Here is a 23,867-nt window from a genome sequence, read left to right as displayed (position 1 = left end):
ATCCCTCTAATCCCATCCTATGAATTATTTTAAGTATTTAAGTATACTTAATATAAGTATTAAGTATTCTAGATAGGGACTCAATGGCTAAATTGAAAAGTAGGGGGGATAGGGGGCATCCCTGCCTCGTTCCCTTAGTTAAGGGTATGGAGCCAGATATGAATTCAGGTGTGACAAGGCATGCTGTTGAGGATGCGTATATTTGTTGTAAAAGTCCCATGATAGGTCCCGTGAAACCAAATTGTGTCATTACTCTAAATAGCCAAGACAAACTAACATTGTCAAAAGCTTTTTCGGCGTCTAGCAATATAATAGCGACGACTTGATCCGGGTGTGTTTTAGCGTAATTTAGAGCCATTAATACTTTTCGTATGTTTAATGTGGCTGAGCGGCCTGAGACAAAGCCAGATTGGGCTGAGTGTAGCAGGGAAAGGAGTAGAATGGCTAAGCGTGAAGCAACGATTTTAGATAGGACTTTGACATCCACATTTATTAGGGATATTGGGCGATAGGATCCTGGCAATAAGGGGTCTTTCCCCTTTTTGGATATCAATTTGATATGTGCCTGTGTCTCAGTAGGAAGATCTGTTCCACATGCCTGCGTAAACATGTTTTAGTGAGTCAGGAATGAAGTCAGTGGTCAATTTATAAAATTCGGCCGTATACCCATCTGGGCATGGGGCTTTAGCAGAGGGCATATTTTTGATTGTTCGCCGGATATCCTCAACTGTGATAGGGGCATTGAGTTCTTCTAAATGTGTATTTTGAAGTTTGGGTAAGTGTGGATATAAAAGCTTCAGCTGCAGCTTGGTCTGTTGGGTCGGCTGCATATAATTCTGTGTAATATTTTGTCAATTGATGTGGTCAGGGATCCATCTGCATCTCTCAAGGTAGAGATGCGAATGGGTCGCCGTGGTCCATAGCATAGTTTAGCCAGCAATTTGCCTGCCTTATTGCCAAACCTGTGATAGTGCAATTTAGAGTATGACATTTTAGCTGTTTCTGGTTGCTCTGCCCAGAGATCAAAGGAGCTTTTAGCCTGCTTCCATGTTTGAATATTATCAGGTGTGCAGCTTAGAATTAGATGCTTGTGTGCTGTGCGTAGGGCTTAACTAGCTTGATTGTATTGCTGCCTGTTGTGTTTCTTAAATTGGGTGGTATAGGATATGATTTTCCCTCTCAAGAAGGCCTTACAGGCTTCGCAAAAGAGGTTGGGCTCCACGATGTGTGCCCCGTTGGTGGAGACATACTCGTTCCAAGCTTTGTGTATTGTGTGGCATAAGTCTTTATTATCTGTCAGATATGAAGGAAAGTGCCATGTGGGTGAGGGAGAAGAAGGTATGGTCAGGGTTATACGTATTACAATGGGGCTATGGTCGGAAAGCCTGGCGTCCATAATCTCAGAGTCGCATAAAGTGGGGAATTAGTACAGGGGAAGCAAAGAAGTAATCAATGCGTGAAAAGGAGTTGTGTGGGGGGGAGAAAAAGGTATATTCCAGATCATTCGGGTGTGTTAACCTCCAAGTATCTACATATTGCATGGAGGCAATGGATTGTGCTAAATGTGTGGAGTCGGGTGTTGGGGAAGCCGAGTTATGTGCTTGATGTGTTGAGTCTTTGGTGCGGTCTGCTAGTGTGGACATGACCAAATTAAAGTCTCCGCCTACTAGGAGCATTGTTTCGGGGCAATGAGTATCCATTGGACCATGTCCTGGAAGAAAGAAGAGTCTGGCGAGTTGGGAGCATATATGTTGGTAATAGCTACTTGTTACTAGTGTCTAACATCATGTGCAAAGTCACTTTGCGGCCCATTGAATCAGCCCTGACATCTCTTACCGTATGTCTCAGATTCTTGTGTATCAGGATAGCTACACCCGCTTTGCGCCCAATGGCTGATGAGTCATAGACTATACCTACCCACAATTTTCGTTGCTGCAGAGCATCTGCGGACAGGTGTGTCTCCTGAAGCAGTGCCACATCTGCTCTGAGATGTTTCAGGTGCCTAAGAATGGCCATACATTTACACGGGGAGCGAAGCCCCTTAACATTCCATGAAATAAACTTTAATTGATTCCCACTGGTTGAAGAGGCCATATCTGATGTGGGTAGTCATAGTTGGTTATGTGTTTGAAAAAGAGTCCCCCTATAAACAGAACCTCTGCAACTTGAGAACCATCAAAGTAATATAGTTTTCCCGAGGGTACAAGTATAAAACAGGTGATTATTTTCAAACTAAACATATAACTGTTGGAGAAGAGTAACAGCAGGACTAAGGTTAAGTGAGAAAAATTCCTTACATCCGTTATGAACTTCACTTTTTTCCACATGAGGCTCAACTATGAATCTCAGTACTCATCCATTTCCCGCTCCTCCCCTGGTGGCTGGATTTAGGCCAGAGGGGTAAGCAGAAATAGAGAAAATAATCATGGGCTATTTTAAAGGGTATGCATATGGGTAAAGGTTAAAGATGGAGCACTTTACCTTCATGTTAGGGAGGGAGTTTTAGTGAGCAAGAGCACAGCCTTTGGCTGGGATCAGTGTGGGGGACTAGTGGGCCGAGTCAGTAGCTATAGCCTCTGCACTAACTACAAAATTACAAAATTACAAACTAAAAAAAAACAGCATGGTATCACATATATACAGCACTTAGATCAGATATGAGGCAGAACAGTTATGCCTAGGTAGATTCAGTGGGTTTAGCCCCATCTATGGCACTTAGCACCATCATATATAGTATAGAAGTGACAAAAGTAACATAGGAGGGAGAAAGAGGGAGAACATGACATGAGTTATACTACCCGTCTCCCAGACGCGAATCAGAGTATCCCAATTCGGTAGTTCATCAGCGGTGTCCCATGCGGTCATCCTTTTGAGTGACACGAATGTGTTTGTACGGGGTTTGGTTGGGCTACGTTGATGTTTAGGATGTGTAGATGGAGGGATCGTTAAAGGTGAAGTAGAGCTCCCTGCGGAATCAATGTGTTCCATGTCTGTGCCCATTGTGTTGACATATTTTTCTGCCTCCTCCAGCGCGGTAAAAGCGAGTTGTACTCCTTCATGCGTTTGGATGTGGAGGGTCGCTGGGTATGCCAAGGAGAATCTGATCTGGTTATTATGTAGGATGGAGCATATCGGAGAAAAAGCTTTGCGTTTACTCATCACTTCAATTGAGTAGTCTGAAAACAGAAGCAGTTTTGCGCCATCTATAGTCAGTGAGCGTGTGCGGCAAAACTTTTGCATGATAGCATTTTTGTCCACATAGTTCAGATATTTGACTATAACATGGTGGGTTTTAGCACGGGATTCTGAGTATTGTCCAATGTGGTGCGCTCTTTCAATAGTACAGGGTATGCGAAGACCCAGTTGCTTGGGAATAGTTTTTGAGCAAATATTAGTGAGATGGGCACTGGTGACTGATTCCCGGAGTCCTATTATCCGTAAATAATTTCTCCTCGAGCGATTTTCCAAATCGTCGAGTTTATCTCTCTGCGTGTGGTAGTAATACATGGCAGCGTTACAGAAGTGGCTGCAGATTCATCCTCCAGTGAGGAGATCCGCTCCTCAGTGTGCGTGAGCCTCTGTGTCTGAGCTTGCACTTCTAGGTGCAGTTGTTCTAGCCCACTATTGACTGCTGCGTCCACAGTGGCGAGTGACGGTCCCAGCAGTGTAACTACTGCTTGGGCTATTCCCTCAGGAGAAGCTGGGTCGGAAACTATTGTCCCAGGGGCTGGAGGAAGCTGTGTAAGTGGCTGCCCGTGCTCTACAAGGAATGGCGCGGCCGCCATGTTGGCCGTGCTCGTCTCTCCCACAGGTGGTATCGCGGCAGATACTGCTTTCGCATAGGATCGCTCCACGATGTGATCCATATGTGCCCACAGATTAGTGGGGGGGCTCCCTAGGGCATGTGCCGGGATTTGCAGCCAATTTTACGGGGAGTGCAGCGGGAGCTGAGGACAATTACCTCCTCCTCATGTGGCGCCAGAACCGGAAGATTCTCTGCTTTCTTCTTGTAGTGTCTTTATTATGAGGAGGTGGTGCATCCTTGGATAAAAATGTATGGTTCTTTTTTACAGCAAGAGAAAGGTTGACCTGTTTAGGAGCACAGCTGAGCTGGACAATCAAGAATACATTTTCAGTGTACTTAAAAAATGTCCAAAGAATAGCTGCCCAATATAAAATTCCTGAATATCAAATGAGAAAATTGAGTACTGTCCGCGATACTTTTTTTATTTGCACTAACATACAATTTTTCAGGACAAGCTTTCGGGTATGTCCCCTTCTTCAAGGTCCAAGCTGCTTGGACCTTGAAGAGGGGACATACCCGAAAGCTTGTCCTGAAAAATTGTATGTTAGTGCAAATAAAAAAAGTATCGCGGACAGTACTCAATTTTCTCTGTCACAATTGCACTAATACGGCTACAATCACATTAAGTCTGAATATCAAATGCATTTCCTAATAAAGCAATTAAATGTATACTGCAAATTTAAGTTATATATTTTTTTACTTTTCTCAAAAATAGCAATTCAAATATTATTAAAATATAAAATTTTCTTGAAACAGTATCATTTTGCAAAGTTTGAACAAAATGTATAAACATAAAGGTGTTTTATTCTTCATCGCTACAGATGTATATACTGTAAATGTATACTGTAATGTATAATTTTTTTTTAAAGAATAAAAACTCTCCACATTTGCTCTTTAGATGAAACAGTCTAGATCAGGCATGCCCAAAGTCCGGCCCGCGGGCCAATCACGGCCCGCGGTCCAGTTTTGAACGGCCCGCCTGGTAATTTAAACATGTATATCTTTTGTGGCCCCCGACAATCTCCCAGCGCCGGGGCCACAAAAGATATATAGTCCGGCTGCATTGGAGATAGGAGGAGGTACGAGCGCCGTGCACACAGGAGTATTTCCTGTTTACACGGCAGCCTCTGTAATAGGAAGTCCCGTCTCTGCCATTGGACGACTGTTCTGTCCATCAAAGGAGGTGGGACTTTCTCTTAAAGAGGCCGCTGTGTAAACAGGAGATTCTCCTGTTCTTTGACGCTCGTCCTGCCCCCTCCATGTCCCCTCCAAGGCTGCACTGGCAATGGTGGGTGCATTCCTGGCTAATGGTGGCTGCATTCCTGGCTAATGGTGGCTGCATTCCTGGCTAATGGTGGCTGCATTCCTGGCTAATGGTTGCTGCATTCCTGGCAATGGTGGCTGCAATCCTGGCAATGGTGGCTGCATTCCTGGCAATGGTGGCTGCATTCCTGGCTAATGGTGGCTGCATTCCTGGCTAATGCTGGGTGCATTCCTGGCAATGGTGGCTGCATTACTGGCAATGGTGGCTGCATTCCTGGCTAATGGTGGCTGCATTCCTGGCTAATGGTGAGTACATTCCTGGCTAATAGTGGCTGCTAGGGATGAGCTTCGTGTTCGAGTCGAACGTACGTTCGACTCGAACATTGGCTGTTCGGGCGTTCGGCGAATTCCGAACGTTTGGGCCGTTCGCGTCAAAATTCGAGTGATGCGCGCGCGGACCACAATGCACTGCAGTGGCGCAGTGCATTGCTGCCCCATGATTGGCCAAGCATGCACTGTGACCCCGCATGCTTGGCCAATCGCAGCACCGGCAGCGAGGAGAGCCATGATTGGCCACAGGCATCCTGCCTGTGGCCAATCATAGCTCAGGCTGTGTAGTGCACGCCCCACACTATATAAGGCCGCCTTTGAGGCGACTTTGTGTAGTGTGTTACTTAGCATCTGAAGCAGTGGGTGTTCTGTGTACCTTCAACACAGTACACACCAATCGTTTTTGGCTGATTTCCTATCTTGCTGCTGTGTAGTGGTTGTTGTCTGTTTACCACGTGATTGCTCCGTCAAATGACGGAGTGATCACTTGGAAACAAACCGGCGTCATGTTATGACGCCGGTTCCTCCCTCCCCTCTCTGTACCGATCGGTACAGCGGAGGGGAAAGAGATCGGTGTCAGCAGCGATGTGGGCTGCATCTGCAGTGCCCACATCGCTGCTCACCGAATTTAACCCCTCAATTCCCTGCCAATACTCTGCAATACCAGTGCATACTCTGCAGTACCCTGCCATTACTCTGCAGTACCCCGCCATTACTCTGCAGTGCAGTACCCTGCCATTACTCTGCAGTGCAGTACCCTGCCATTACTCTGCAGTACCCCCCATTACTCTGCAGTACCCCCCAATACTCTGCAGTACCCGCCATTACTCTGCAGTACCCGCCATTACTCTGCAGTACCCCCAATACTCTGCAGTACCCTGCCATTACTCTGCAGTGCAGTACCCTGCCATTACTCTGCAGTACCCCCCATTACTCTGCAGTAACCCCCATTACTCTGCAGTACCCCCCAATACTCTGCAGTACCCGCCATTACTCTGCAGTACCCGCCATTACTCTGCAGTACCCGCCATTACTCTGCAGTACCCTGCCATTACTCTGCAGTACCCCCCATTACTCTGCAGTAACCCCCATTACTCTGCAGTACCCGCCATTACTCTGCAGTACCCGCCATTACTCTGCAGTACCCCCAATACTCTGCAGTACCCTGCCATTACTCTGTAGTACCCCCCAATACTCTGCAGTACCCTGCTATTACTCTGTAGTACCCCGCCAATACCCCGCCAATACTCTGTAATACCCTGCCATAAATTGCCATACCCAGCCATACTCAGAGATACCCAGCCATACTCGGTGATACCCTGAAATACCCAGCCACAGACGCCCCCCACCCCTCACCACCCTCCGGTGCTTCTACCAACTCGCCAGTACGATCAAAGCCAGAATCTTTTTTTTATTTTTTATTTCAGGCTTCCCAGCCTAGAGGTGAGATGTGGGGTCATATTGACCCCCCAGATTTCACTGTAAAGAGGACCTGTTACCCCATATTCCTATTACAAGGGATGTTTACATTTCTTGTAATAGGAATAAAAGTGATCAAAAATATATTTTTGGGGAAAAAAATGTCAAACTAACATAAATAAAGTAAAATGAACAATAAAAAAATAAAATAAAAATTAAAGCGCCCATGTCCCCATGTGCTCGCATGTGCCACACATGTGAGGTATCGCCGAGAATGTTAGAGCGAGAGCAATAATTCTAGTCCTAGACCTCCTCTGCAACTCAAAACATGTAACCAGTAAAAAAAAAATTAAAGCGTCGCCTATGGGGATTTTTAAGTAGCGACGTTTGGCGCCATTCCACGGGCAGGTGCAATTTTGAAGAGTGACATGTTTGATATCTATTTACTCAGCATAACTTCATCTTTCACTTTATGCAAACATTGGGCTAACAAGTGGTTAATAATAGAGCTTGCAGTCAGTAGTGTTAGGAGATAGTGCGTGCTGTCTGCGTGCTCTGTACCCAGTACATACCGCTATAATATAGGGCAGGCCCCTACTTTCAAACATCCAACTTACAAACATCTCCTACTTGCAAACGCAAGGAGACAGCAGCAAGTGAGATGAAAAAAGATGGACGACAAAACAAATTATACAGGGGTGATAACCCTTCCCTATGTTTTTCAAAAAGCTTAAAGATAGTTTTTTTGACTGGAGCTACACTTTAAAAATGTATCGGTTGAAAATGACAAACAGATTCAACTTAACACAACAAACCTACACAGTCCCTGTCTTGTTTGCACCGCCTGTATACTGCTGTTCTGAGTATATAGGGCCTGGGGGCCACACGCATTTCCTTTTTTTAATATGGGTACGGGGTTCGCCTTAATATGCGTACAAGACCCAAATAGGCTGGTAATGGGCAGGGAGGGCTACCCATGCCATGTTTCTCAATGATTTTCAACCATATTGCAGGAACCAGATATAACATTAAAACCGCAAGCAGTTTTAAATGGTGTTATTTCCGTTTAATGTCATTTTGTGCAGGGACTGTTCTAAACACGGGAAACACGTGGCACTTCACAGTCATACTACAGACACCCCCCAGGCACCATATTTAAAGGAATATTTCACTTTTTTTTTTTCACTTTAATCGTCATTAAAATCAGTGCTCCCGCCAAAACGGCAGTTTTTAAAAAAATAATTTGCAGTGACCCATGTCCCCTGAGGCAGGAGGCAGGTCCACAAACCCTTTTTAGGACAGTATCTTGCATATTAGCCGTTAAAATTAGCACTTTCCAATTCGAACGTTCGAGTCCCATAGACTTCAATGGGGTTCTAACGTTCGTACCGAACGCGGGGGTCATTCGCAAGTTCTGGTGCAAACCGAACCGGGGGGTGTTCGGCTCATCCCTAGTGGCTGCATTCCTGGCTAATGGTGGCTGCATTCCTGGCTAATGGTGGGTGCATTCCTGGCAATGGTGGCTGCATTCCTGGCTAATGGTGGCTGCATTCTTGGCAATGGTGGCTGCATTCCTGGCTAATGGTGGCTGCATTATTGGCAATGCTGGGTGCATTCCTGGCAATAGTGAGTGAAATACTGGCTAATGGTGGGTGCATTTCTGGCTAATGGTGGCTGCATTCCTGGCAATGGTGGGTGCATTCCTGGCAATAGTGAGTGAAATATTGGCTAATGGTGGGTGCATTCCTGGCTAATGGTGGCTGCATTCCTGGCAATGGTGGGTGCATTACTGGCAATGGTGGCTGCATTCCTGGCTAATGGTGGCTGTATTCCTGGCAATGGTGGCTGCAATCCTGGAAACGGTGGCTGCATTCCTGGCAATGGTGGCTGCATTCCTGGTTAATGGTGGCTACATTCCTGGCTAATGGTGGCTGCATTCCTGGCTAATGGTGGTTGCATTCCTGGCTAATGCTGGGTGCATTCCTGGCAATGGTGGCTGCATTCCTGGCAATGGTGGCTGCATTCCTGGCTAATGGTGGCTGCATTCCTGGCTAATGGTGAGTACATTCCTGGCAATGGTGGCTGCATTCCTGGCTAATGGTGGCTGCATTCCTGGCTAATGCTGGGTGCATTCCTGGCAATGGTGGCTGCGTTCCTGGCAATGGTGGCTGCATTCCTGGCTAATGGTGGCTGCATTCCTGGCTAATGGTCAGTACATTCCTGGCTAATGGTGGCTGCATTCCTGGCTAATGGTGGCTGCATTCCTGGCTAATGGTGGGTGCATTCCTGGAAATGGTGGCTGCATTCCTGGCTAATGGTGGCTGCATTCTTGGCAATGGTGGCTGCATTCCTGGCTAATGGTGGCTACATTCCTGGCAATAGTGAGTGAAATCCTGGCAATGGTGGCTGCATTACTGGCTAATGTTGGCTGCATTCCTGGCAATGGTGGGCGCATTCCCAGCAATGGTGGGCGCGCAGATGGGCACTGACCCTTATTTTCCTTCACAGTTTTTTATTTAAAATTTTAAGTTTTTTTCCTGAAACTTCCCTCTTATTCGCCAATAAATACGGTATATCCAAATAACACGCCGGAGCTCATCTCTTCAACACACACAGCCACAAAGGCAAGAGAATCCTTGTTGGGCCGTGTATTAGTGTTCGGACGAACACACTTAGACCGAATTTTAATGGTTCAAAGAATGTCAGGCAAAATGGTCGGCCCTCATGCATGTTCACTTCATCAAATCTGGCCCTCTTTGAAAAAAGTTTGGACACCCCTGGTCTAGATCATATAAACTTGTTACATTTATGTACTGATAAAAACACATTGTAAGTTGCTTCACCATATACCCTGTAACACCTTTACACATTTATACTATGTATCCAAAAGGGCTTTATGGCATCTATTAGTAAGCATACATCAATGTTGCTCTCTCCTGGCAATTAAGATCTTTGAGATCTGGCTATTACAAAGTCCAAAACAACATAAAAGTACAAATAATGAGGAAATATCTCAACTAAATCACCATGCTATGTAATATCTTGTATTATACCTTTACAACCTGTAACCATAATAATAACATAGTTAAATGGTATTGAGGAGAAGCATAACTGTTGGCTATTACTAATAGGCCATTTTCACAGTGCTGTAAACATCTGATGTTTGATTTTATGTGTGCTTTGTATTTGTTCTAGATTTGTATACACCAGCTTTCTGATTCATTTTTAGAAATACATGTTTTCTTTTATGCCAAGGTCAATAAAGCTTACTGTTTTATTGTTATGGCACCTGATCTAGAAATCGTCCTGTGACTGTGAACACAATACCTGTGGACCTAGCTGTGACCGGTGTTGTCCTGGTTTCCACCAAAAGCCTTGGCAGGCTGGAACATTTCTCACAAAACATGAATGTGAACGTAAGTAAAATATTAAAACCCTGTATCAGCTTGACTAATACATTTGTGTGTATCCCATGCAGTCCAGCACATAATGCCCAAACACAGAAAAACATTTTCTATAATCTATCCTCAAGGACTTTATGTTTTTTTTTTTTACTACTATGGAAAAGCTTTTTCTTTTCTATAACATCACAAAGTACAATCAAGGCATTCATCATGAAGCCCTTACTATTAAGAAACAAGATGTAATTGTGAATGAGCTTAACAGACAATGCCTACGGAAAAGAGAATACATACTTCTAAGGTCACAAAAATAGGAACATATGTGTATTACACATTTTAAAATAACTAACAGTCTATTTCTTTTTTTCCACTTTCGGTCCTGCTCACACCAAAGTGTGAAAAAACATAGCTTTAACTAATTGAGATCTCACCTCATTGTGATTGAATTAGAAGAGAATTCTCCCAGTTATGCCTTATGCTGTGTACAGACTTTTCGACAGCAAAGGTCCAATAGAACAAATCCATCAGACAATTCGATCGTGTGTGGGCTTCATCGGACCTTTGCTGTCCAAAAAAACAGACGAACTTTAGAACATGTTTCAAATCTTTCCAACGGACTCGAGTCAGGCCAAAAAATCCATGTGTCTGTATGCTAGTCTGACAGATGAAAACCGACGCTAGGGCAGCTATTGGTTACTGGCTATGAACTTCCTTATTCTAGTCTGGTCGTACGTCATCACGGTCGAATCCATCATATTTTGGTGTGATTGTGTGTGGCCAAGTCCGTTCATTTGAAAAGTCCATAATACATATAATACATGGTAATTAAGAATGCACATTTACAACAGAGCAACAGTATCATACTTTTTCATCCTGGGCCTATTGTAAAATGATGATTTGGCAGGAGCATTACCATCCTGGGTGGCTGTCATATGGCACCCAAGGGCCCATGCAGTGGTGTAATCTGTCTATCTGTGACTATTATGAATAAAACGTACATAAAGGCACTAGGACCCCACAGCCTACACCTGAGCCAGTTTCTACCTTTCTTAAAGAGGTTACCATACCGTCAGTTGATAAGGATAGTCGATGGAATGCCTAAATAGATATTGATATTAAATTTGTTTAAAGGTTGGCATCCTCATCCTCGTTAATTATGTCAAAGAAAAAGAGAAAGGGATTGACATGGATTACTCCTAATGTGTTGCCATGTAATACCAGTGGCATTGAGGACTATCTTGATACCAAAGATGGAACAGATTGAGATAAAAATGTACAACAATTTTATTTAGAAAAAATTAAACATTAAAAACATTTGTTAGTTGCCAGCCATTTTACAGTTTTATGGCACAACAAAATTGTATTATTGTGTCCGGCCCCCCATTTTTTAGAGCCAAGGATCCAAAAAATGTATGCCCAAGTTGATGACAATTCTTTTTTCTCAATTAGTTTTGTGACTCAGTCGCTTCTTCAGGAGATCTCAGGGTGCATCTGGAGTTAAATGGATAACATCTCATAATTAGAAATATGCAGAACTAGATTACAGTAAAAATTTACAATATTCAAGATATAGAGCATTTTTTGTGGTAGTAACAATTGATAAATGAAAGCATGGCTTACCAACGGGGTCTCCAAGAGAAGCCCACATAAGGCACGGGTGGCTCCCTAACATAGAGAGGGTTTGCCTCCCCGGGGGCAGACACGGGTAGGCTGTAAAAAACATAATATAATATATATGAATGTCCATATCTGTGGTTTCCACCCACACGTGTGGCAATAATAACATTCAGGTCACAGCGGCCGTTAGGAAAGGGTAACCAGGAAAAAAAAAATAGGAGTAATCCATGTCAATCCCTTTCTCTTTTTCTTTGATAAGGATACTTTACTGAACTTGAATAGATCTATTATGAACACAGAGGTGTTAGAAATTATTAAATAATTGCCACTTCACAAGTCCTCTAGCCAGTTGGCTTTTCATCTGAGTATTAATCACAATTTTCTGAAGTTGTATCACCCTATCTTGTTACGGTGTTTAACAGTGCTGCATCCTTTGAGATTTTTCCTAAAGAAATATTGCAGGCAGTTATAGTGACTCTTCCAAAAGTGTGAAAAGATTACACCCACTCACAATTTTTTTTTTTTTTTTAGATTTAAGTGGGGTTTGTGAGAGGCAGACAGGTTACTAGATATCGAATTGTACCCATCAGAGGTGCCCTTTGTCCCCGCTAATATATTTTGGCGATAGAACCCTTTGCAGAAGCTATAAGGTCTAACTCAATGATGGGGTATACTTGTAGGAGGAGATGAGCATAAAATACTGTAGGATTATTGATGTCACTGGCAGCAGAAGTAGTAAATATATCCTAAACAGTGTAAGTTTAGAAGATATTCTTTGTTCCTACAGGTAAGCTTTATTATAAATTTACTTGTAGGTATGCCAGAAACCATGAATCAGACCAAGACAGTTAGTACAGTTAAATCACACTTGTTTAATAATAAAAGTAAATAGAACAAACATAGTCAAAACATAGCCAAATTTCAGTAACAGGAATGGATGGTCAGATAAGGCAGAATGTCAAAAAGCCAGAGAACAGCATAGTGGAACAGCAAGCAGCATCTGGAGCCAGAAGGAATGTAAGCCAAGCAAGTCTTTAACAGGAAAGCAGGAGATAGTCTCTGTAATGTTGACCAAGGTGAAGGCAGAGATCATCTGGGCTGGATGGCTTAAGTAGGCAGGACTGATGAGCAGGATATCATTACCGAGTCACTGTGGAGAGATAGGAGCTGGCAATTAGCCGAAAGCTGAGCGGCCAGCTCAGAGAAGGAAGGGCTGAGCCCAGCCCTGACAGTACCCCCTGCTCAATGACCCCTCCCCCTCAGAGGACCACCAGGCTTGAGGGGAAAACGTCTATGGAAATCACAGAGGAGGACAGGGGCATGTAAGTCTGAGGATGAGACCCAAGAGCATTCCTCTGGACCGTACCCTTTCCAATGCACCAAGTACTGTATGTGCCCATGAAACCTACGGGAGTCAACAATGGACTGTACTTCATACTCCTCATGGTTCTCAACCTGTACAGGGTGGGGACGAGGCACTAAGGGGTTAAAGCGGTTGCAGACCAAAGGTTTTAATAAGGTTTTAATAAGGAGACACAAAATGCATTTGAGATACATATATTAGAAGGAAGGTCTAATGCATAAGCCCCTGGGTTAATCCTGTGAAGAATACGGAAAGGCCCAGGTGTGAATTTCAAAGAGGGAACACAAAGTCAGAGGTTGCGAGATGCCAGCCAGATCCTGTCCCCAACCTGGTAGGAAAGCACAAGCAGGTGTCTATGGTCAGCATGGAGTCTGTACCTATCATTAGCATGTCGCAAAGCCTTCTGCACTTGTGCCCAAGTGAAACGAAGACCAGAGATTGAATTTGTGTTATGCATATTCCATTTGAGAGAAATAACCTGTTAATATGACAATTTTGTGCAAAAAATATCTTCATTATGCAAAGAATCGTGGGAAAAAATTACAATGTGAAAAAATGCCATTCCTCTTACTAAATACCTTGGAATGTCTACTTTCCAAAAATTGGGTAATTTTGGGGGTATTTGTACTTTCTGGCTTGTTAGTGTCTCAAAAAATTAGATGGGCCATCAGTATATCAGGTGTCATCAATTTTCCATGCTTGGCACCATAGCTTGTAGACTCTATAATCTTCACACAGACCAAATAATATGCAATGATTTTTTTTTTTTTTTTACCAAAGATATGTAGCAGTATAAATTTTGGCCAACATTTATGAAGAAACTTTACTAATTTGCTAAATTTTATAACAGAAACAAAGAAAATTTTATTTTTTTACAAAATTTTCAGTCTTTTTGTATTTATAGCACAAAAAATAAAAAACCCAGAGGTGATTAAATGCCACCAAAAGAAAGCTTTTTTTGTGTGAAAAATAGGACAATAATGTCATATGGGTACAGTGTCGCATTACTGAGTAATTGTCATTCAAAGTGTGACAGCGCTAAAAGCTGAAAATTGGCCTGGCTAGGAAGTGGTTTAAGTGTCCAGTGGGCAAGTGGAGGTTTATCCTAAGCCCCCTATTAGTAATCCACCTATGACACCATGGAATCACTGATCATTTAGGTTAGACAATGGATGTGACTGTTGCCAACAGCTAAACCTAGAAAATACATTGTGAAAAAAGACCTGAAAGCATTGTTTAGGCAGCAACCACTGCTCCCATTCACAGCTATAAGTATTTGAGGCATGTTTGCCATAAAAGGCAATCCCGCTACTTTTCTGAGAAGTTCACATCTCTTGCAGATGGCACACTTTTGCTCCATTTTAGATGGCATGAGCCCCGGTATTTCCCCTACTTGAAAGACCAAATCATGGGATCCTTACATACATAACTACAACATGAAGAAGCAAATCCACCATAAATTTCCAGCGGCAGAGCAACTTGAGTCTTTAACCATCTAGCCCCATCCATCCAGCTGTTCCCCACATCATCATTCACAATTCTGGTCACAATCCACTCATAAATAAATGAAGAGCCACTGGCACGATGAAAATAAAAGTAAAATGTTCACACAAATAATTATTTACATCCAACTGATGGAAGTGAACCTATTGCAGCATGGCAAAGATTGAGCTCCAGTTGGTGGGCATATAACATAACAGGCAGTTTGTGTTGTTGCTGAATTTCAGCCAGCCAATCTTCTGGTCTGCCCAGGATATCCTAGAAGTCAAGGTACCAAGCTATACACCACTATATCTGTAGGTTGATAATGTGTGTCAGGCAAGGCATGTGTATGAACTTTTCCAAATGAAAGGCAAGCAGCAGGTTGGTGCCATTTTCACACAATGTCTTTCCTGGAGCAAGTGAGCAAAGGGTTATTCCCTGAAGAGCTCAGCCTAGTGCACGACCTGTTCTCCAGGCAACCCAGCTGAATATCAGCTAAGCAGTGTTTTGAATGGGCTGTTGCATGGGCTCTTAGTTGCAATGAGTGGACTGGTACTCTGAAGATGAGGTCAATGAGGAAGAGGGGTAGAGATTACTGAGCTGTTACCATCACCTAGTAGCAAAAAACAGGACAGCACCCATAACTTCAGTGTTCCTTGTCCTGCATCTGTCCTGGCTGCCAGTAAATTGACAGAGTGGGCCATGAAGGGGATGCAACATATTTGCCCATGCTTGCTAGACTACATGTTGGTGCAGGTTAAGGGTTGCCTTCAGCATGAAAACACGGAAGCTTGGAACCTGCCATTGTGGCGCAAGCACAGGCGGCAAACCCTAAATTGTGATCACCAACCATAAACAATAGATTTTTGGTTGATTTTAGTGCTCAAGTGAATGACTCCATCAAAGTGACATTGCACAGTCTCACCTCACTCTAAGTGTCATGGGGCATTAGTGCCAAAGAAGATTTCACACTGCAGTTGCACAGCTTTAAGGCTCAAGACATAGGAAATGCATTGCTTTTTTCGACAGAAATGTATTTTTTATAAAATACATTGTTCAAGGTACCACCTGGAGCAAAATTAACTTGATTTCCCCAAAAATCTTCACCTTTTCAGTTCAGGTCTGCTTTAAATCCTACCTTGTCCCAAAATGTTTTAATTTTGTTTTTAGAAAGAGCAAGAACAGGTAAAATTTCTGTTGTGTTTCCATTTACAGTAAGTTTGTGACCTTCACTTTCACAGTTTGTGACTCTTTTAACGTGACACACATAAAAAAAGTAGGGCTGTGGCCATCAAGGGACAAGAAAGCATAGTCAACAAGAAACCATTGACAGAGGTTCTAATCCTTCTCCTGCTTACTAAACTGTGTTTTTGTTTTTACCTGTGTTTCCCATCATATTATGTTTTGACCAGGAAGAAAAAGGAAATCTGTACAAGACAGCAACAAATTAGAAACAGAAGCTTAAATTCTTTCCCATTCTGTAAAAAATGAAATAAAATAGAATATACGTTTTAGTCATTTACAAAATGTTTTGCATGTGTTTTAATGCTATTAAAACCTCTTTTATATAAATCAAATTCAGTGACCCTCTTAGTGCAGATTGGAAAAATACTTTGGTTCTGCAGTTAAATATTTTGAAGGAACCACAACAAATTCAATAAATTGTGCTAAAATGTTTCCATGAGAGCAAGGCAAAGCATCACTTACAATAATATGAGTGTAGTAATTCTGTTCTCAGAAATAAGTAACCCTTGCCATGGGAAGCACAAAAACAAAACAAAAAACAAAACAAAAAAAAAAACAATGTGGACTGCATGTAAAGGACAAAATGTATTGCTTTATTCATTGTTTGCAGACTTCATGGGAAAATATATATTCTTCTTTTTAACTTTAGAGAAAACTTTGGTTGGTGTAATACAAAGCTATAATGACAGCTTTGAGAAATAAGTGCCTGTTATTACAGTGGGACAAGTTTTACTAGGTAAGCTTGTACTTAATTCTTCAGTTGTTCCCCATGCTACAGTGATGTGTTATTTTAAAACAAAATCCTTTTCACTTTCTCAAACCCATATTTTCCAGTACCAGAGAAAGATGCACGCTTCAAAATTATTTAACACCAGGTAGATAACTAGTAGTAAAAGGTTCCATAGATGGTACAACTTACTTGCTTGTTTCCTACTATACTCCAAATAAAGGCCAAGCAACCTTCTTCTCCTCCATTAATGTCTACAGAGGGGAAGATCATTTTTGGGAGGAGACACAAATCTCACTTTTGATCACTCACTGAACAAATCAGGAAATGGTCTCCCTCGGACGAAAAAGCCCCCAAAACAGAGCACTAAAATAGCCTGCATGCTGTGTTCCTTGGGCCTTATCAACATCTGGAGGAAACTTAAAGAGGAAGTAAACCCTGATGGGCAAAGCATAATGGACTACTATGCATCGCATAGTAGCCCATTATGTGTCACTTACCTGACACAGGAGCCAGCGAAGTCGCCGCTGTCCCCTGTAGTCCGCCGCATCCATCTTGCTGGTGGCGTCTCGCAGCTCCGCCGCTGTCATTCGGCGAAGCCGCGTAGACGTCACTCCCGTGCATGCGGCAGCTCCATTCTTGGAAATGCCGCCCTCAGTGCGCCTGTTTTCGGGCCCGTTTTCGGGCAAATATCTCCTAAACCATATAGGTTTAGGAGATATTGCTTGGACCTACAGGTAAGCCTTAATCTAGGCTTACCTGTAGGTCAAAGTGGTTTGTAAGGGTTTACAACCACTTTAATCCCCTGTCTAAAGACTATACCCGCTACTCGGCTCCACATAAGATCTACACTAGGCTACAACACATCTTGCTTTAATCCTACAACATACCACTTGCCACAAAAGCCATCATTGGGGACACTTCCTTATCTGACTAATCTGACTTATCTGACTTATCTGAGTAATCTATGGTCCTTTTACTCCTACAACAAAAGCCCAACTCCAATAAAAAATTTACATGGAACCTCAATGAAGCTCTTTTAAGTGACCCAGTTTAATGCTCAATCCTCGCAAAGGAAATTCAGGAAATATTCCATCTAAACGACAAGGATTCCATATCTCCAGAAACCTTGTGGTAGTAACAAGAGGGAAGATTATACAAACCACTTCTCGCCTCAAACGGGAATGCAGTGCAACCGTAACCAAACTCACTACAGAGTTCCACACACTAAGCAAAACCCATAAATGCAACCCTACTTGAAAGTTTTAGATCATCTAGAAATGGCCAGGACTGGTTTAAACCTAGCCCCAACCACAGAAGCCGAGAAATACATCATATGGTCAGGAGTCCGGTTCTACTCCCAGAAGGACAGGATCAGTGCTAAATTAGCAACCAAACTATCTCCCAAACCTCGACCCCTAGCTTTCCCTAAAATACGCACCCTGATAGGAGATTTACCACAAAACCCACAATACATCATGGAATCTTTCTATGGATTCTACGCAGATCTGTACAGGGATAAGAAACCTAGCACACAACCTCACCTTGATGGCTTCCTCAACACCATATCCCTCCCAAAATTATCAGCGAAATATTCTGACCTTCCGGACAAACAGATAACTGAAATGGAAGTCATGGAGGTGATAAAACATCTTAAACAAAACTCAGCTCCGGGACCTAACAGCTTTTCGGCCTGCTACTATAAAAAAAATTGCTACTACGCTAGTTCCCTATATGATCAGATACTTTAACTTGTTCAGGTCAGGATCCCCTTTGAATAAAGCCCTAAATTTAGCATATATCTCAGTATTACCCAAACCTGGTAAGGATCAGAGTGTAGTTAGCAATTACCGCCCGATCTCTAATTAACAAGGACCTAAAATATTTGACATAAAATATTAGCTAATAGACTATCACCCTGTATCGCTCAATATGGCCATAAGGACCAGGCGGGCTTTATCCCAGAGAGACAGGTACCTGACCAGATAAGAAGGGACATAGACATCATCTCTCTACTCAACTCCCAATGGGAGTTGCGGTCCTCTTCAGGAGGGCTTCTTGCTGTCAATCAACCTCCAAAAAGCCTTTGACACAGTCATATGGCCCTACCTGTTTAATGTGCTGGAGCGATGGGGCTTTGGCCCCAATCTTCTAGGAACACTCCACTCCCTGTACTCTAACACCCAAGCACTCAGGTAAGACTCCAGGGATGCTACTCAGAACTGCTTAAAATTGAGAAAGTCACCAGGCAAGGATGCCCGCTCTCTGACCTCTTATTTTCTATAGCTATTGAGACCTTGACCATCATGATCAGAACCCACCCTGACATAAAGGGAGTGCTCTGATGACACTAAGAGCACAAATGTGCTTTGTTCGCAGACAATCTCCTATTATTTTTTACCTCCCCTCTTATCTCGACTCACAACATTTTCTCTTTACTTAAAAAATTTGGAAATGCTTCCAGTCTTCAGGTTAATGTATCAAAATCCTTGGCAATAAACATCACACTTCCCTCCAATTTACTTGAAACTTTACAGGATCACTTCCCATTTACCTGGTGCTCCTCCTATATACCGTATTTAGACGTCAATTTAACCTCCAAGATAGACTCATTATACCCCTCTAACTACCAGTCTATGTTCCACAAACTGTCAGCAGACTTCTCTACATGGTCTAAACATAACCTCTCATCAAAATGATACTCCTCCCATGCCTGTTATACCTTTTCAGATCCCTACTCATCCAGATTAGGAAATCACAGCTGCTGAATCCAATCCCAAATTTTGAAATTTATTTGGGGGCCTAATGGCAGGAGATGCTCTAAAAATATCCTGTTCAAACTTAAAACGCAAGGAAGACTTGCCCTCCCCAACATTTGGTAGTACTACCAAGCAATTCAACTTGCCCAGATCTCCATTGCATACTTACAGGACACGAAACCCAACTGGGTGTCAATGGAGAGGCGAGCTGTTCCCCACCACACAATCGATTTTCTATTGTGGTCCCCCACCTCCTATCATGGCTCCTACCCTGTCCCATTCACTGGCCCTGTGTGACCGGATGCACAAACATCCCTCATTAATCTCAGCCCTACGCCCTCTAATGCATTTGTTCCACAATCCCAATTTTCCCACAGGAATGAACATCCTGGCTTTTAGTTGATGGCTCAACAAAGGCTTAATTAGAATAGGGAACTTCTTCACAGGCCCCATCTTATTTGAATACTGCAAAAGCAAACTGGAGATGTCCACTTCAGAAAGGTTCTGATATACACAAATTCATCATTATCTTCAATCCATCTGGACTAAAAAGCCGGAACCTCCAAGGGTCATGGCTTATGAATCATGGTTCTCGAACATCACGGATCAGAGGGGAGATATCCATCATTTACCCCTCATTAGCTTCATCTATGTCCAAACCTTCCTATGCCTAAACATGGGAAAATTACCTCAATAGAGACTGGGAACTGGAAAGATTGAATGTCTTCTTCCAACGCTTCTTGAAAGGTATATTAAATGTTTCTTTGATTGAGACTAGCCTCCAAATATTTACCCGCTGATATAGGGTTCCCTATCTCCTTGCCAAAATCTACCCTTTGTGTTTTAGAGACTGCCACCACATGGGCACAATGTGGACCTGCCCACAAATACGAAGCCTCTGGAATAAACTTTTCTCTCTAATACGCAAGGTAATGAATGCTTAGGTTCCCTAAACCCGAGACATGGTACTCCTTAACCCCAAGGTGGAGAAAGTAGATAAATATACACAAGCGCTAATTTTATTCATCCTTTTAGAAACCAAAATTACTATAGCATCACATTGGAAAAAAATCTTAGTTCCAATCTCAGCGGTGAAGCGCAAAATCTCCTGGATTATGGCACAGGAGAAAATAGTTAAGTATAGTTTAAATATTATACAAGACAGGATCCATGTCTTCAAACTCATCTGAAAACCCTGGGCTAAATATTGTCATATACCTCTATACCCTGGAGACGATGCCTCATAATGAAAAAATTAAAGAGAGACAGAACCGCGCTATGGTAATAGATATACTAGACTGAACAAAGGTTGCTGCCGTCCCTATACCTCACACCTCCCGAAGAAGGCCGTGTGCTGCAACTGTTGTAAAAATATATAATGAAGGACCCAGGCGCTACCTGTAATGGATGTATTTGTAGACAGATATATCCTAGATAACTAGAATAGTCTAGGTTATTGTTAGCTCCTAGTTGCTAATATTCCATAGATAAGAGAGAGGAGAAAAATGCCACATATCAGTGACAAAGAACAGACAAGCAAAGGTGGTCACACCATATATATAAATAGGCCAGTATGGGGGTCCCAATATTAAAATTCTATGTTCTCAGGCCTAGGTGCGTTATCTGCTGCTCTCTACTAAGTGTGTATGCCAGCATACATTTCTGGGTATACTAGTGAAGTTAAAGAGGTCAGGCTACATGTAATATCACATACGAAGCCATGATCAAAATCTACCACCCATTAGGAACCGAATATAGAACCAAGCTCAAAGAACACCAATATAAGGAAGTAATCAAAATAAGAAATAAAAAATATATAAAAATATATAGTTAGATAGTGACACTTATCAGTATTTAACCGTATAAATTGTGAAGGGCCCTATCTTAATTGAGGGCACTGAGCCAACTAGACAAAGGATCTACAGTACAATATCATATACCATCTAGGCAATTATGCAATATGTGGCATGTGTACACCTACAATTGTATTCCACTGAGGGAGGCCAAATGTGCAAAATGCAAGAAATTGAATAATGTGCAAATATGAGCAGGTGCAAAATAATGCAATAGTGCAAAAACTAAGATAAGTGTACCACATGTGTGACCAAAATATAAAAGAACGGGAAAGGATGTAATATGTGCTAAAGCCAAAAAGTAGTAATAGTGTTTAGCCGATACGGATCGTACCAAAAAATAAAAAATGCAAAAAAATCCCAAAAATGCAAAAAAAGTGAAAAGTGTAAGATGTACAAAAAATACAGTAACCTCAAAATACACGTAAATAAGCACTATGCGTGCATTAAGTCTGTGACTATCATATAGAGTCCTTGAGGAATAAAGTCCACTTGTCAGAAATAGTTGTATGTACTATAAGTCTTCAAGCAAGTAGATCTTTAAAGTGACTGGTGCTCATACAGATAATTCTGTGACTTCTGTGCTCACCCCCTCAGGTCCCCACTCACCAAATCCCTAAGCCCACAAGGGGCAGGTGGGCGTATCTGTCTCAAGCTGCAAAAGCTCGTCAGCCCAAACGTCCACCTTATCTTCTTCCTCTGATATACAAGGTGCTGCAGTAGAGCCGTGATTGCAGGCCAGTGTGTCCTCACGGAGATGGAAAAATATATCCCATAGTGTAGTAACTCAAGGTCACCAAAAAACGTATATTCAACAATTAGCTTTATTTATTATAGACCGGAATCCGGTCAAAAATGTATATAAAAAATAATGTTAAAAACAACTTTCAAGTCTTGCAAGTACCGTGAAAGCAAAAACCACAGATCACAAAAATATATGTCACAAAAAATATATCTATTCAATATAAAAATAAAATAAAAAAATGAAACAAACTCAGTAAGAAAACTATTGAAAAAATTTAAATAAAAAAAGCAATACAAATTAAAAAGTGAATGTAGTCAGGGCCAAAGACCACACAAGTGACATATGTTTATCAGGTGCAAGCAACGGGGGTCTTCATTGGAGTTTGCCAATCCACAATGATCACCATAAAAACCTCCAATAGGAAAAAACACAGAAAAGGCCACCCGTAATTACCACTATAAGATAAACAGTATTAATCATCCACGGTCTGTGTACGGAGAAACAGCGTGAGCTCCAAGCTGCGTTCCACTCAACTTGCCAGACCAGAAGTGACGCGCTGTGCGTGGCTACGTTGTACGCGTTTCGTCATGGACGTCTTCAGCGATCGTACTTGTATCCAGTAGATTTATTTTCTTGCAAAATAGGTCCTACTGAGAGAAACTAATATGACAGGAAGTTATTCACCAAAGCGATACTTAAAGAGTGACACTTTCCATTGGACGAAGCTGCTCATCCAATCATTATCATGCTTGCTAATGAACAATCTTGAACGATTGGGTGTTCTTCATCCCCTGCCAGTCCCTATATGCCCCTGGAGCATGTTGGCAATGGATTTTATTGTGAAATATCTAGCCTAGAGGCGATTCAGTTCGCATTGTGCGCTATACAAGTATTTCATTCATTCATTCATTCAAATATCTGCCATATCAAGGGCATAATTCCACTTTGGAGCATTCCACTTTGGTGGTGGTGGATCACCTCACAAAAATGATGCATTTTCTTCTACTGAAAGGTACCAATTCAGCTCCTGCCACTTCCAAAATCTGCATTAAAGTGAGTGTGGGGTTCCACTGGGTACCAAGTACCATTGTGTCTGACATCGCAGTTCATTTTACCCCTAAATGTTGGCAGGAAATAAAACATTAAGTACTCTCTGTCATCTGGCTACCATATTCAAACAAATGGTCAAACAAAGAGAAGTGGTTAGGCTCTTGCTTGTTCTTATTCACCCTGTTTCACATCGCTTGAAATCACTAACTTTAGACTCCTTTTCTCACAGATCTTCTTCTCCTGCTTTCTATTCTTGTGGAAAGTGCCAGAGAGTTTGAGATTGAAGCCATTCTGGATTCAGGATGAATCAAAGAGAAACTTCAAAACCTAGTCAAATAGACCTGGCACTGAAGACAGCTGTTAGGGACCTGCAAACCATGTTTATGCACCTAGACTGACCAGAGGGTTGTATCATATACTGGAGCATTCAGTGGCTTCCTGTGGGAGTATAAAGTAACAGTTCTTTAAGGCTCATTTCCAAATTTGTTAAACTTGTTGCAGCTCTGTTCAGGTATTGCTAATTTCCAGCTTTGTTCCAGCTCTCGCTCTCGCTCTTCCTTGATACAGCAGTGTGTGATGTTCTTTGCAGCACAGTTCTAGCTTTTTAACTTGTTTCACCATTCACTAATGGCATAGGGAGCACCCTGAAAGGTTTAGAACAGGGATGTCCAAACTTTTTTCAAAGAGGGCCAGATTTGATGAAGTGAACATGCGTGAGGGCCGACCATTTTGCCTGACATTCTTTGAACCATTGAAAATTCGGTCTAAGTGTGTCCATCCGAGCACTAATACACGGCCCAACAAGAAT

General features: G+C 42.4%; 1 protein-coding gene across 6 annotated transcripts in view; it reads left to right on the top strand.

The window, feature by feature from the left end:
- Positions 1 to 23,867, top strand: part of LAMA2 (laminin subunit alpha 2) — a 1,237,914-nt gene that overhangs the window by 409,940 nt on the left and 804,107 nt on the right. For all 6 annotated transcript variants that reach the window (XM_077486899.1, XM_077486900.1, XM_077486895.1 and 3 more), the window contains exon 7: positions 10,116 to 10,233. In XM_077486899.1, coding sequence (XP_077343025.1) covers positions 10,116 to 10,233 — 118 coding nt within the window. The remainder of the gene's footprint in view (positions 1 to 10,115; positions 10,234 to 23,867) is intronic.

This window comes from Lithobates pipiens, unplaced genomic scaffold, assembly GCF_037356315.1.
Source record: "Lithobates pipiens isolate NorthernLeopardFrog02 unplaced genomic scaffold, aLitPip1_a1.2 Scaffold_18, whole genome shotgun sequence".
Classification (NCBI taxonomy): Eukaryota; Metazoa; Chordata; class Amphibia; order Anura; family Ranidae; genus Lithobates; species Lithobates pipiens.
This window is presented reverse-complemented; position numbering and strand designations above follow the sequence as displayed.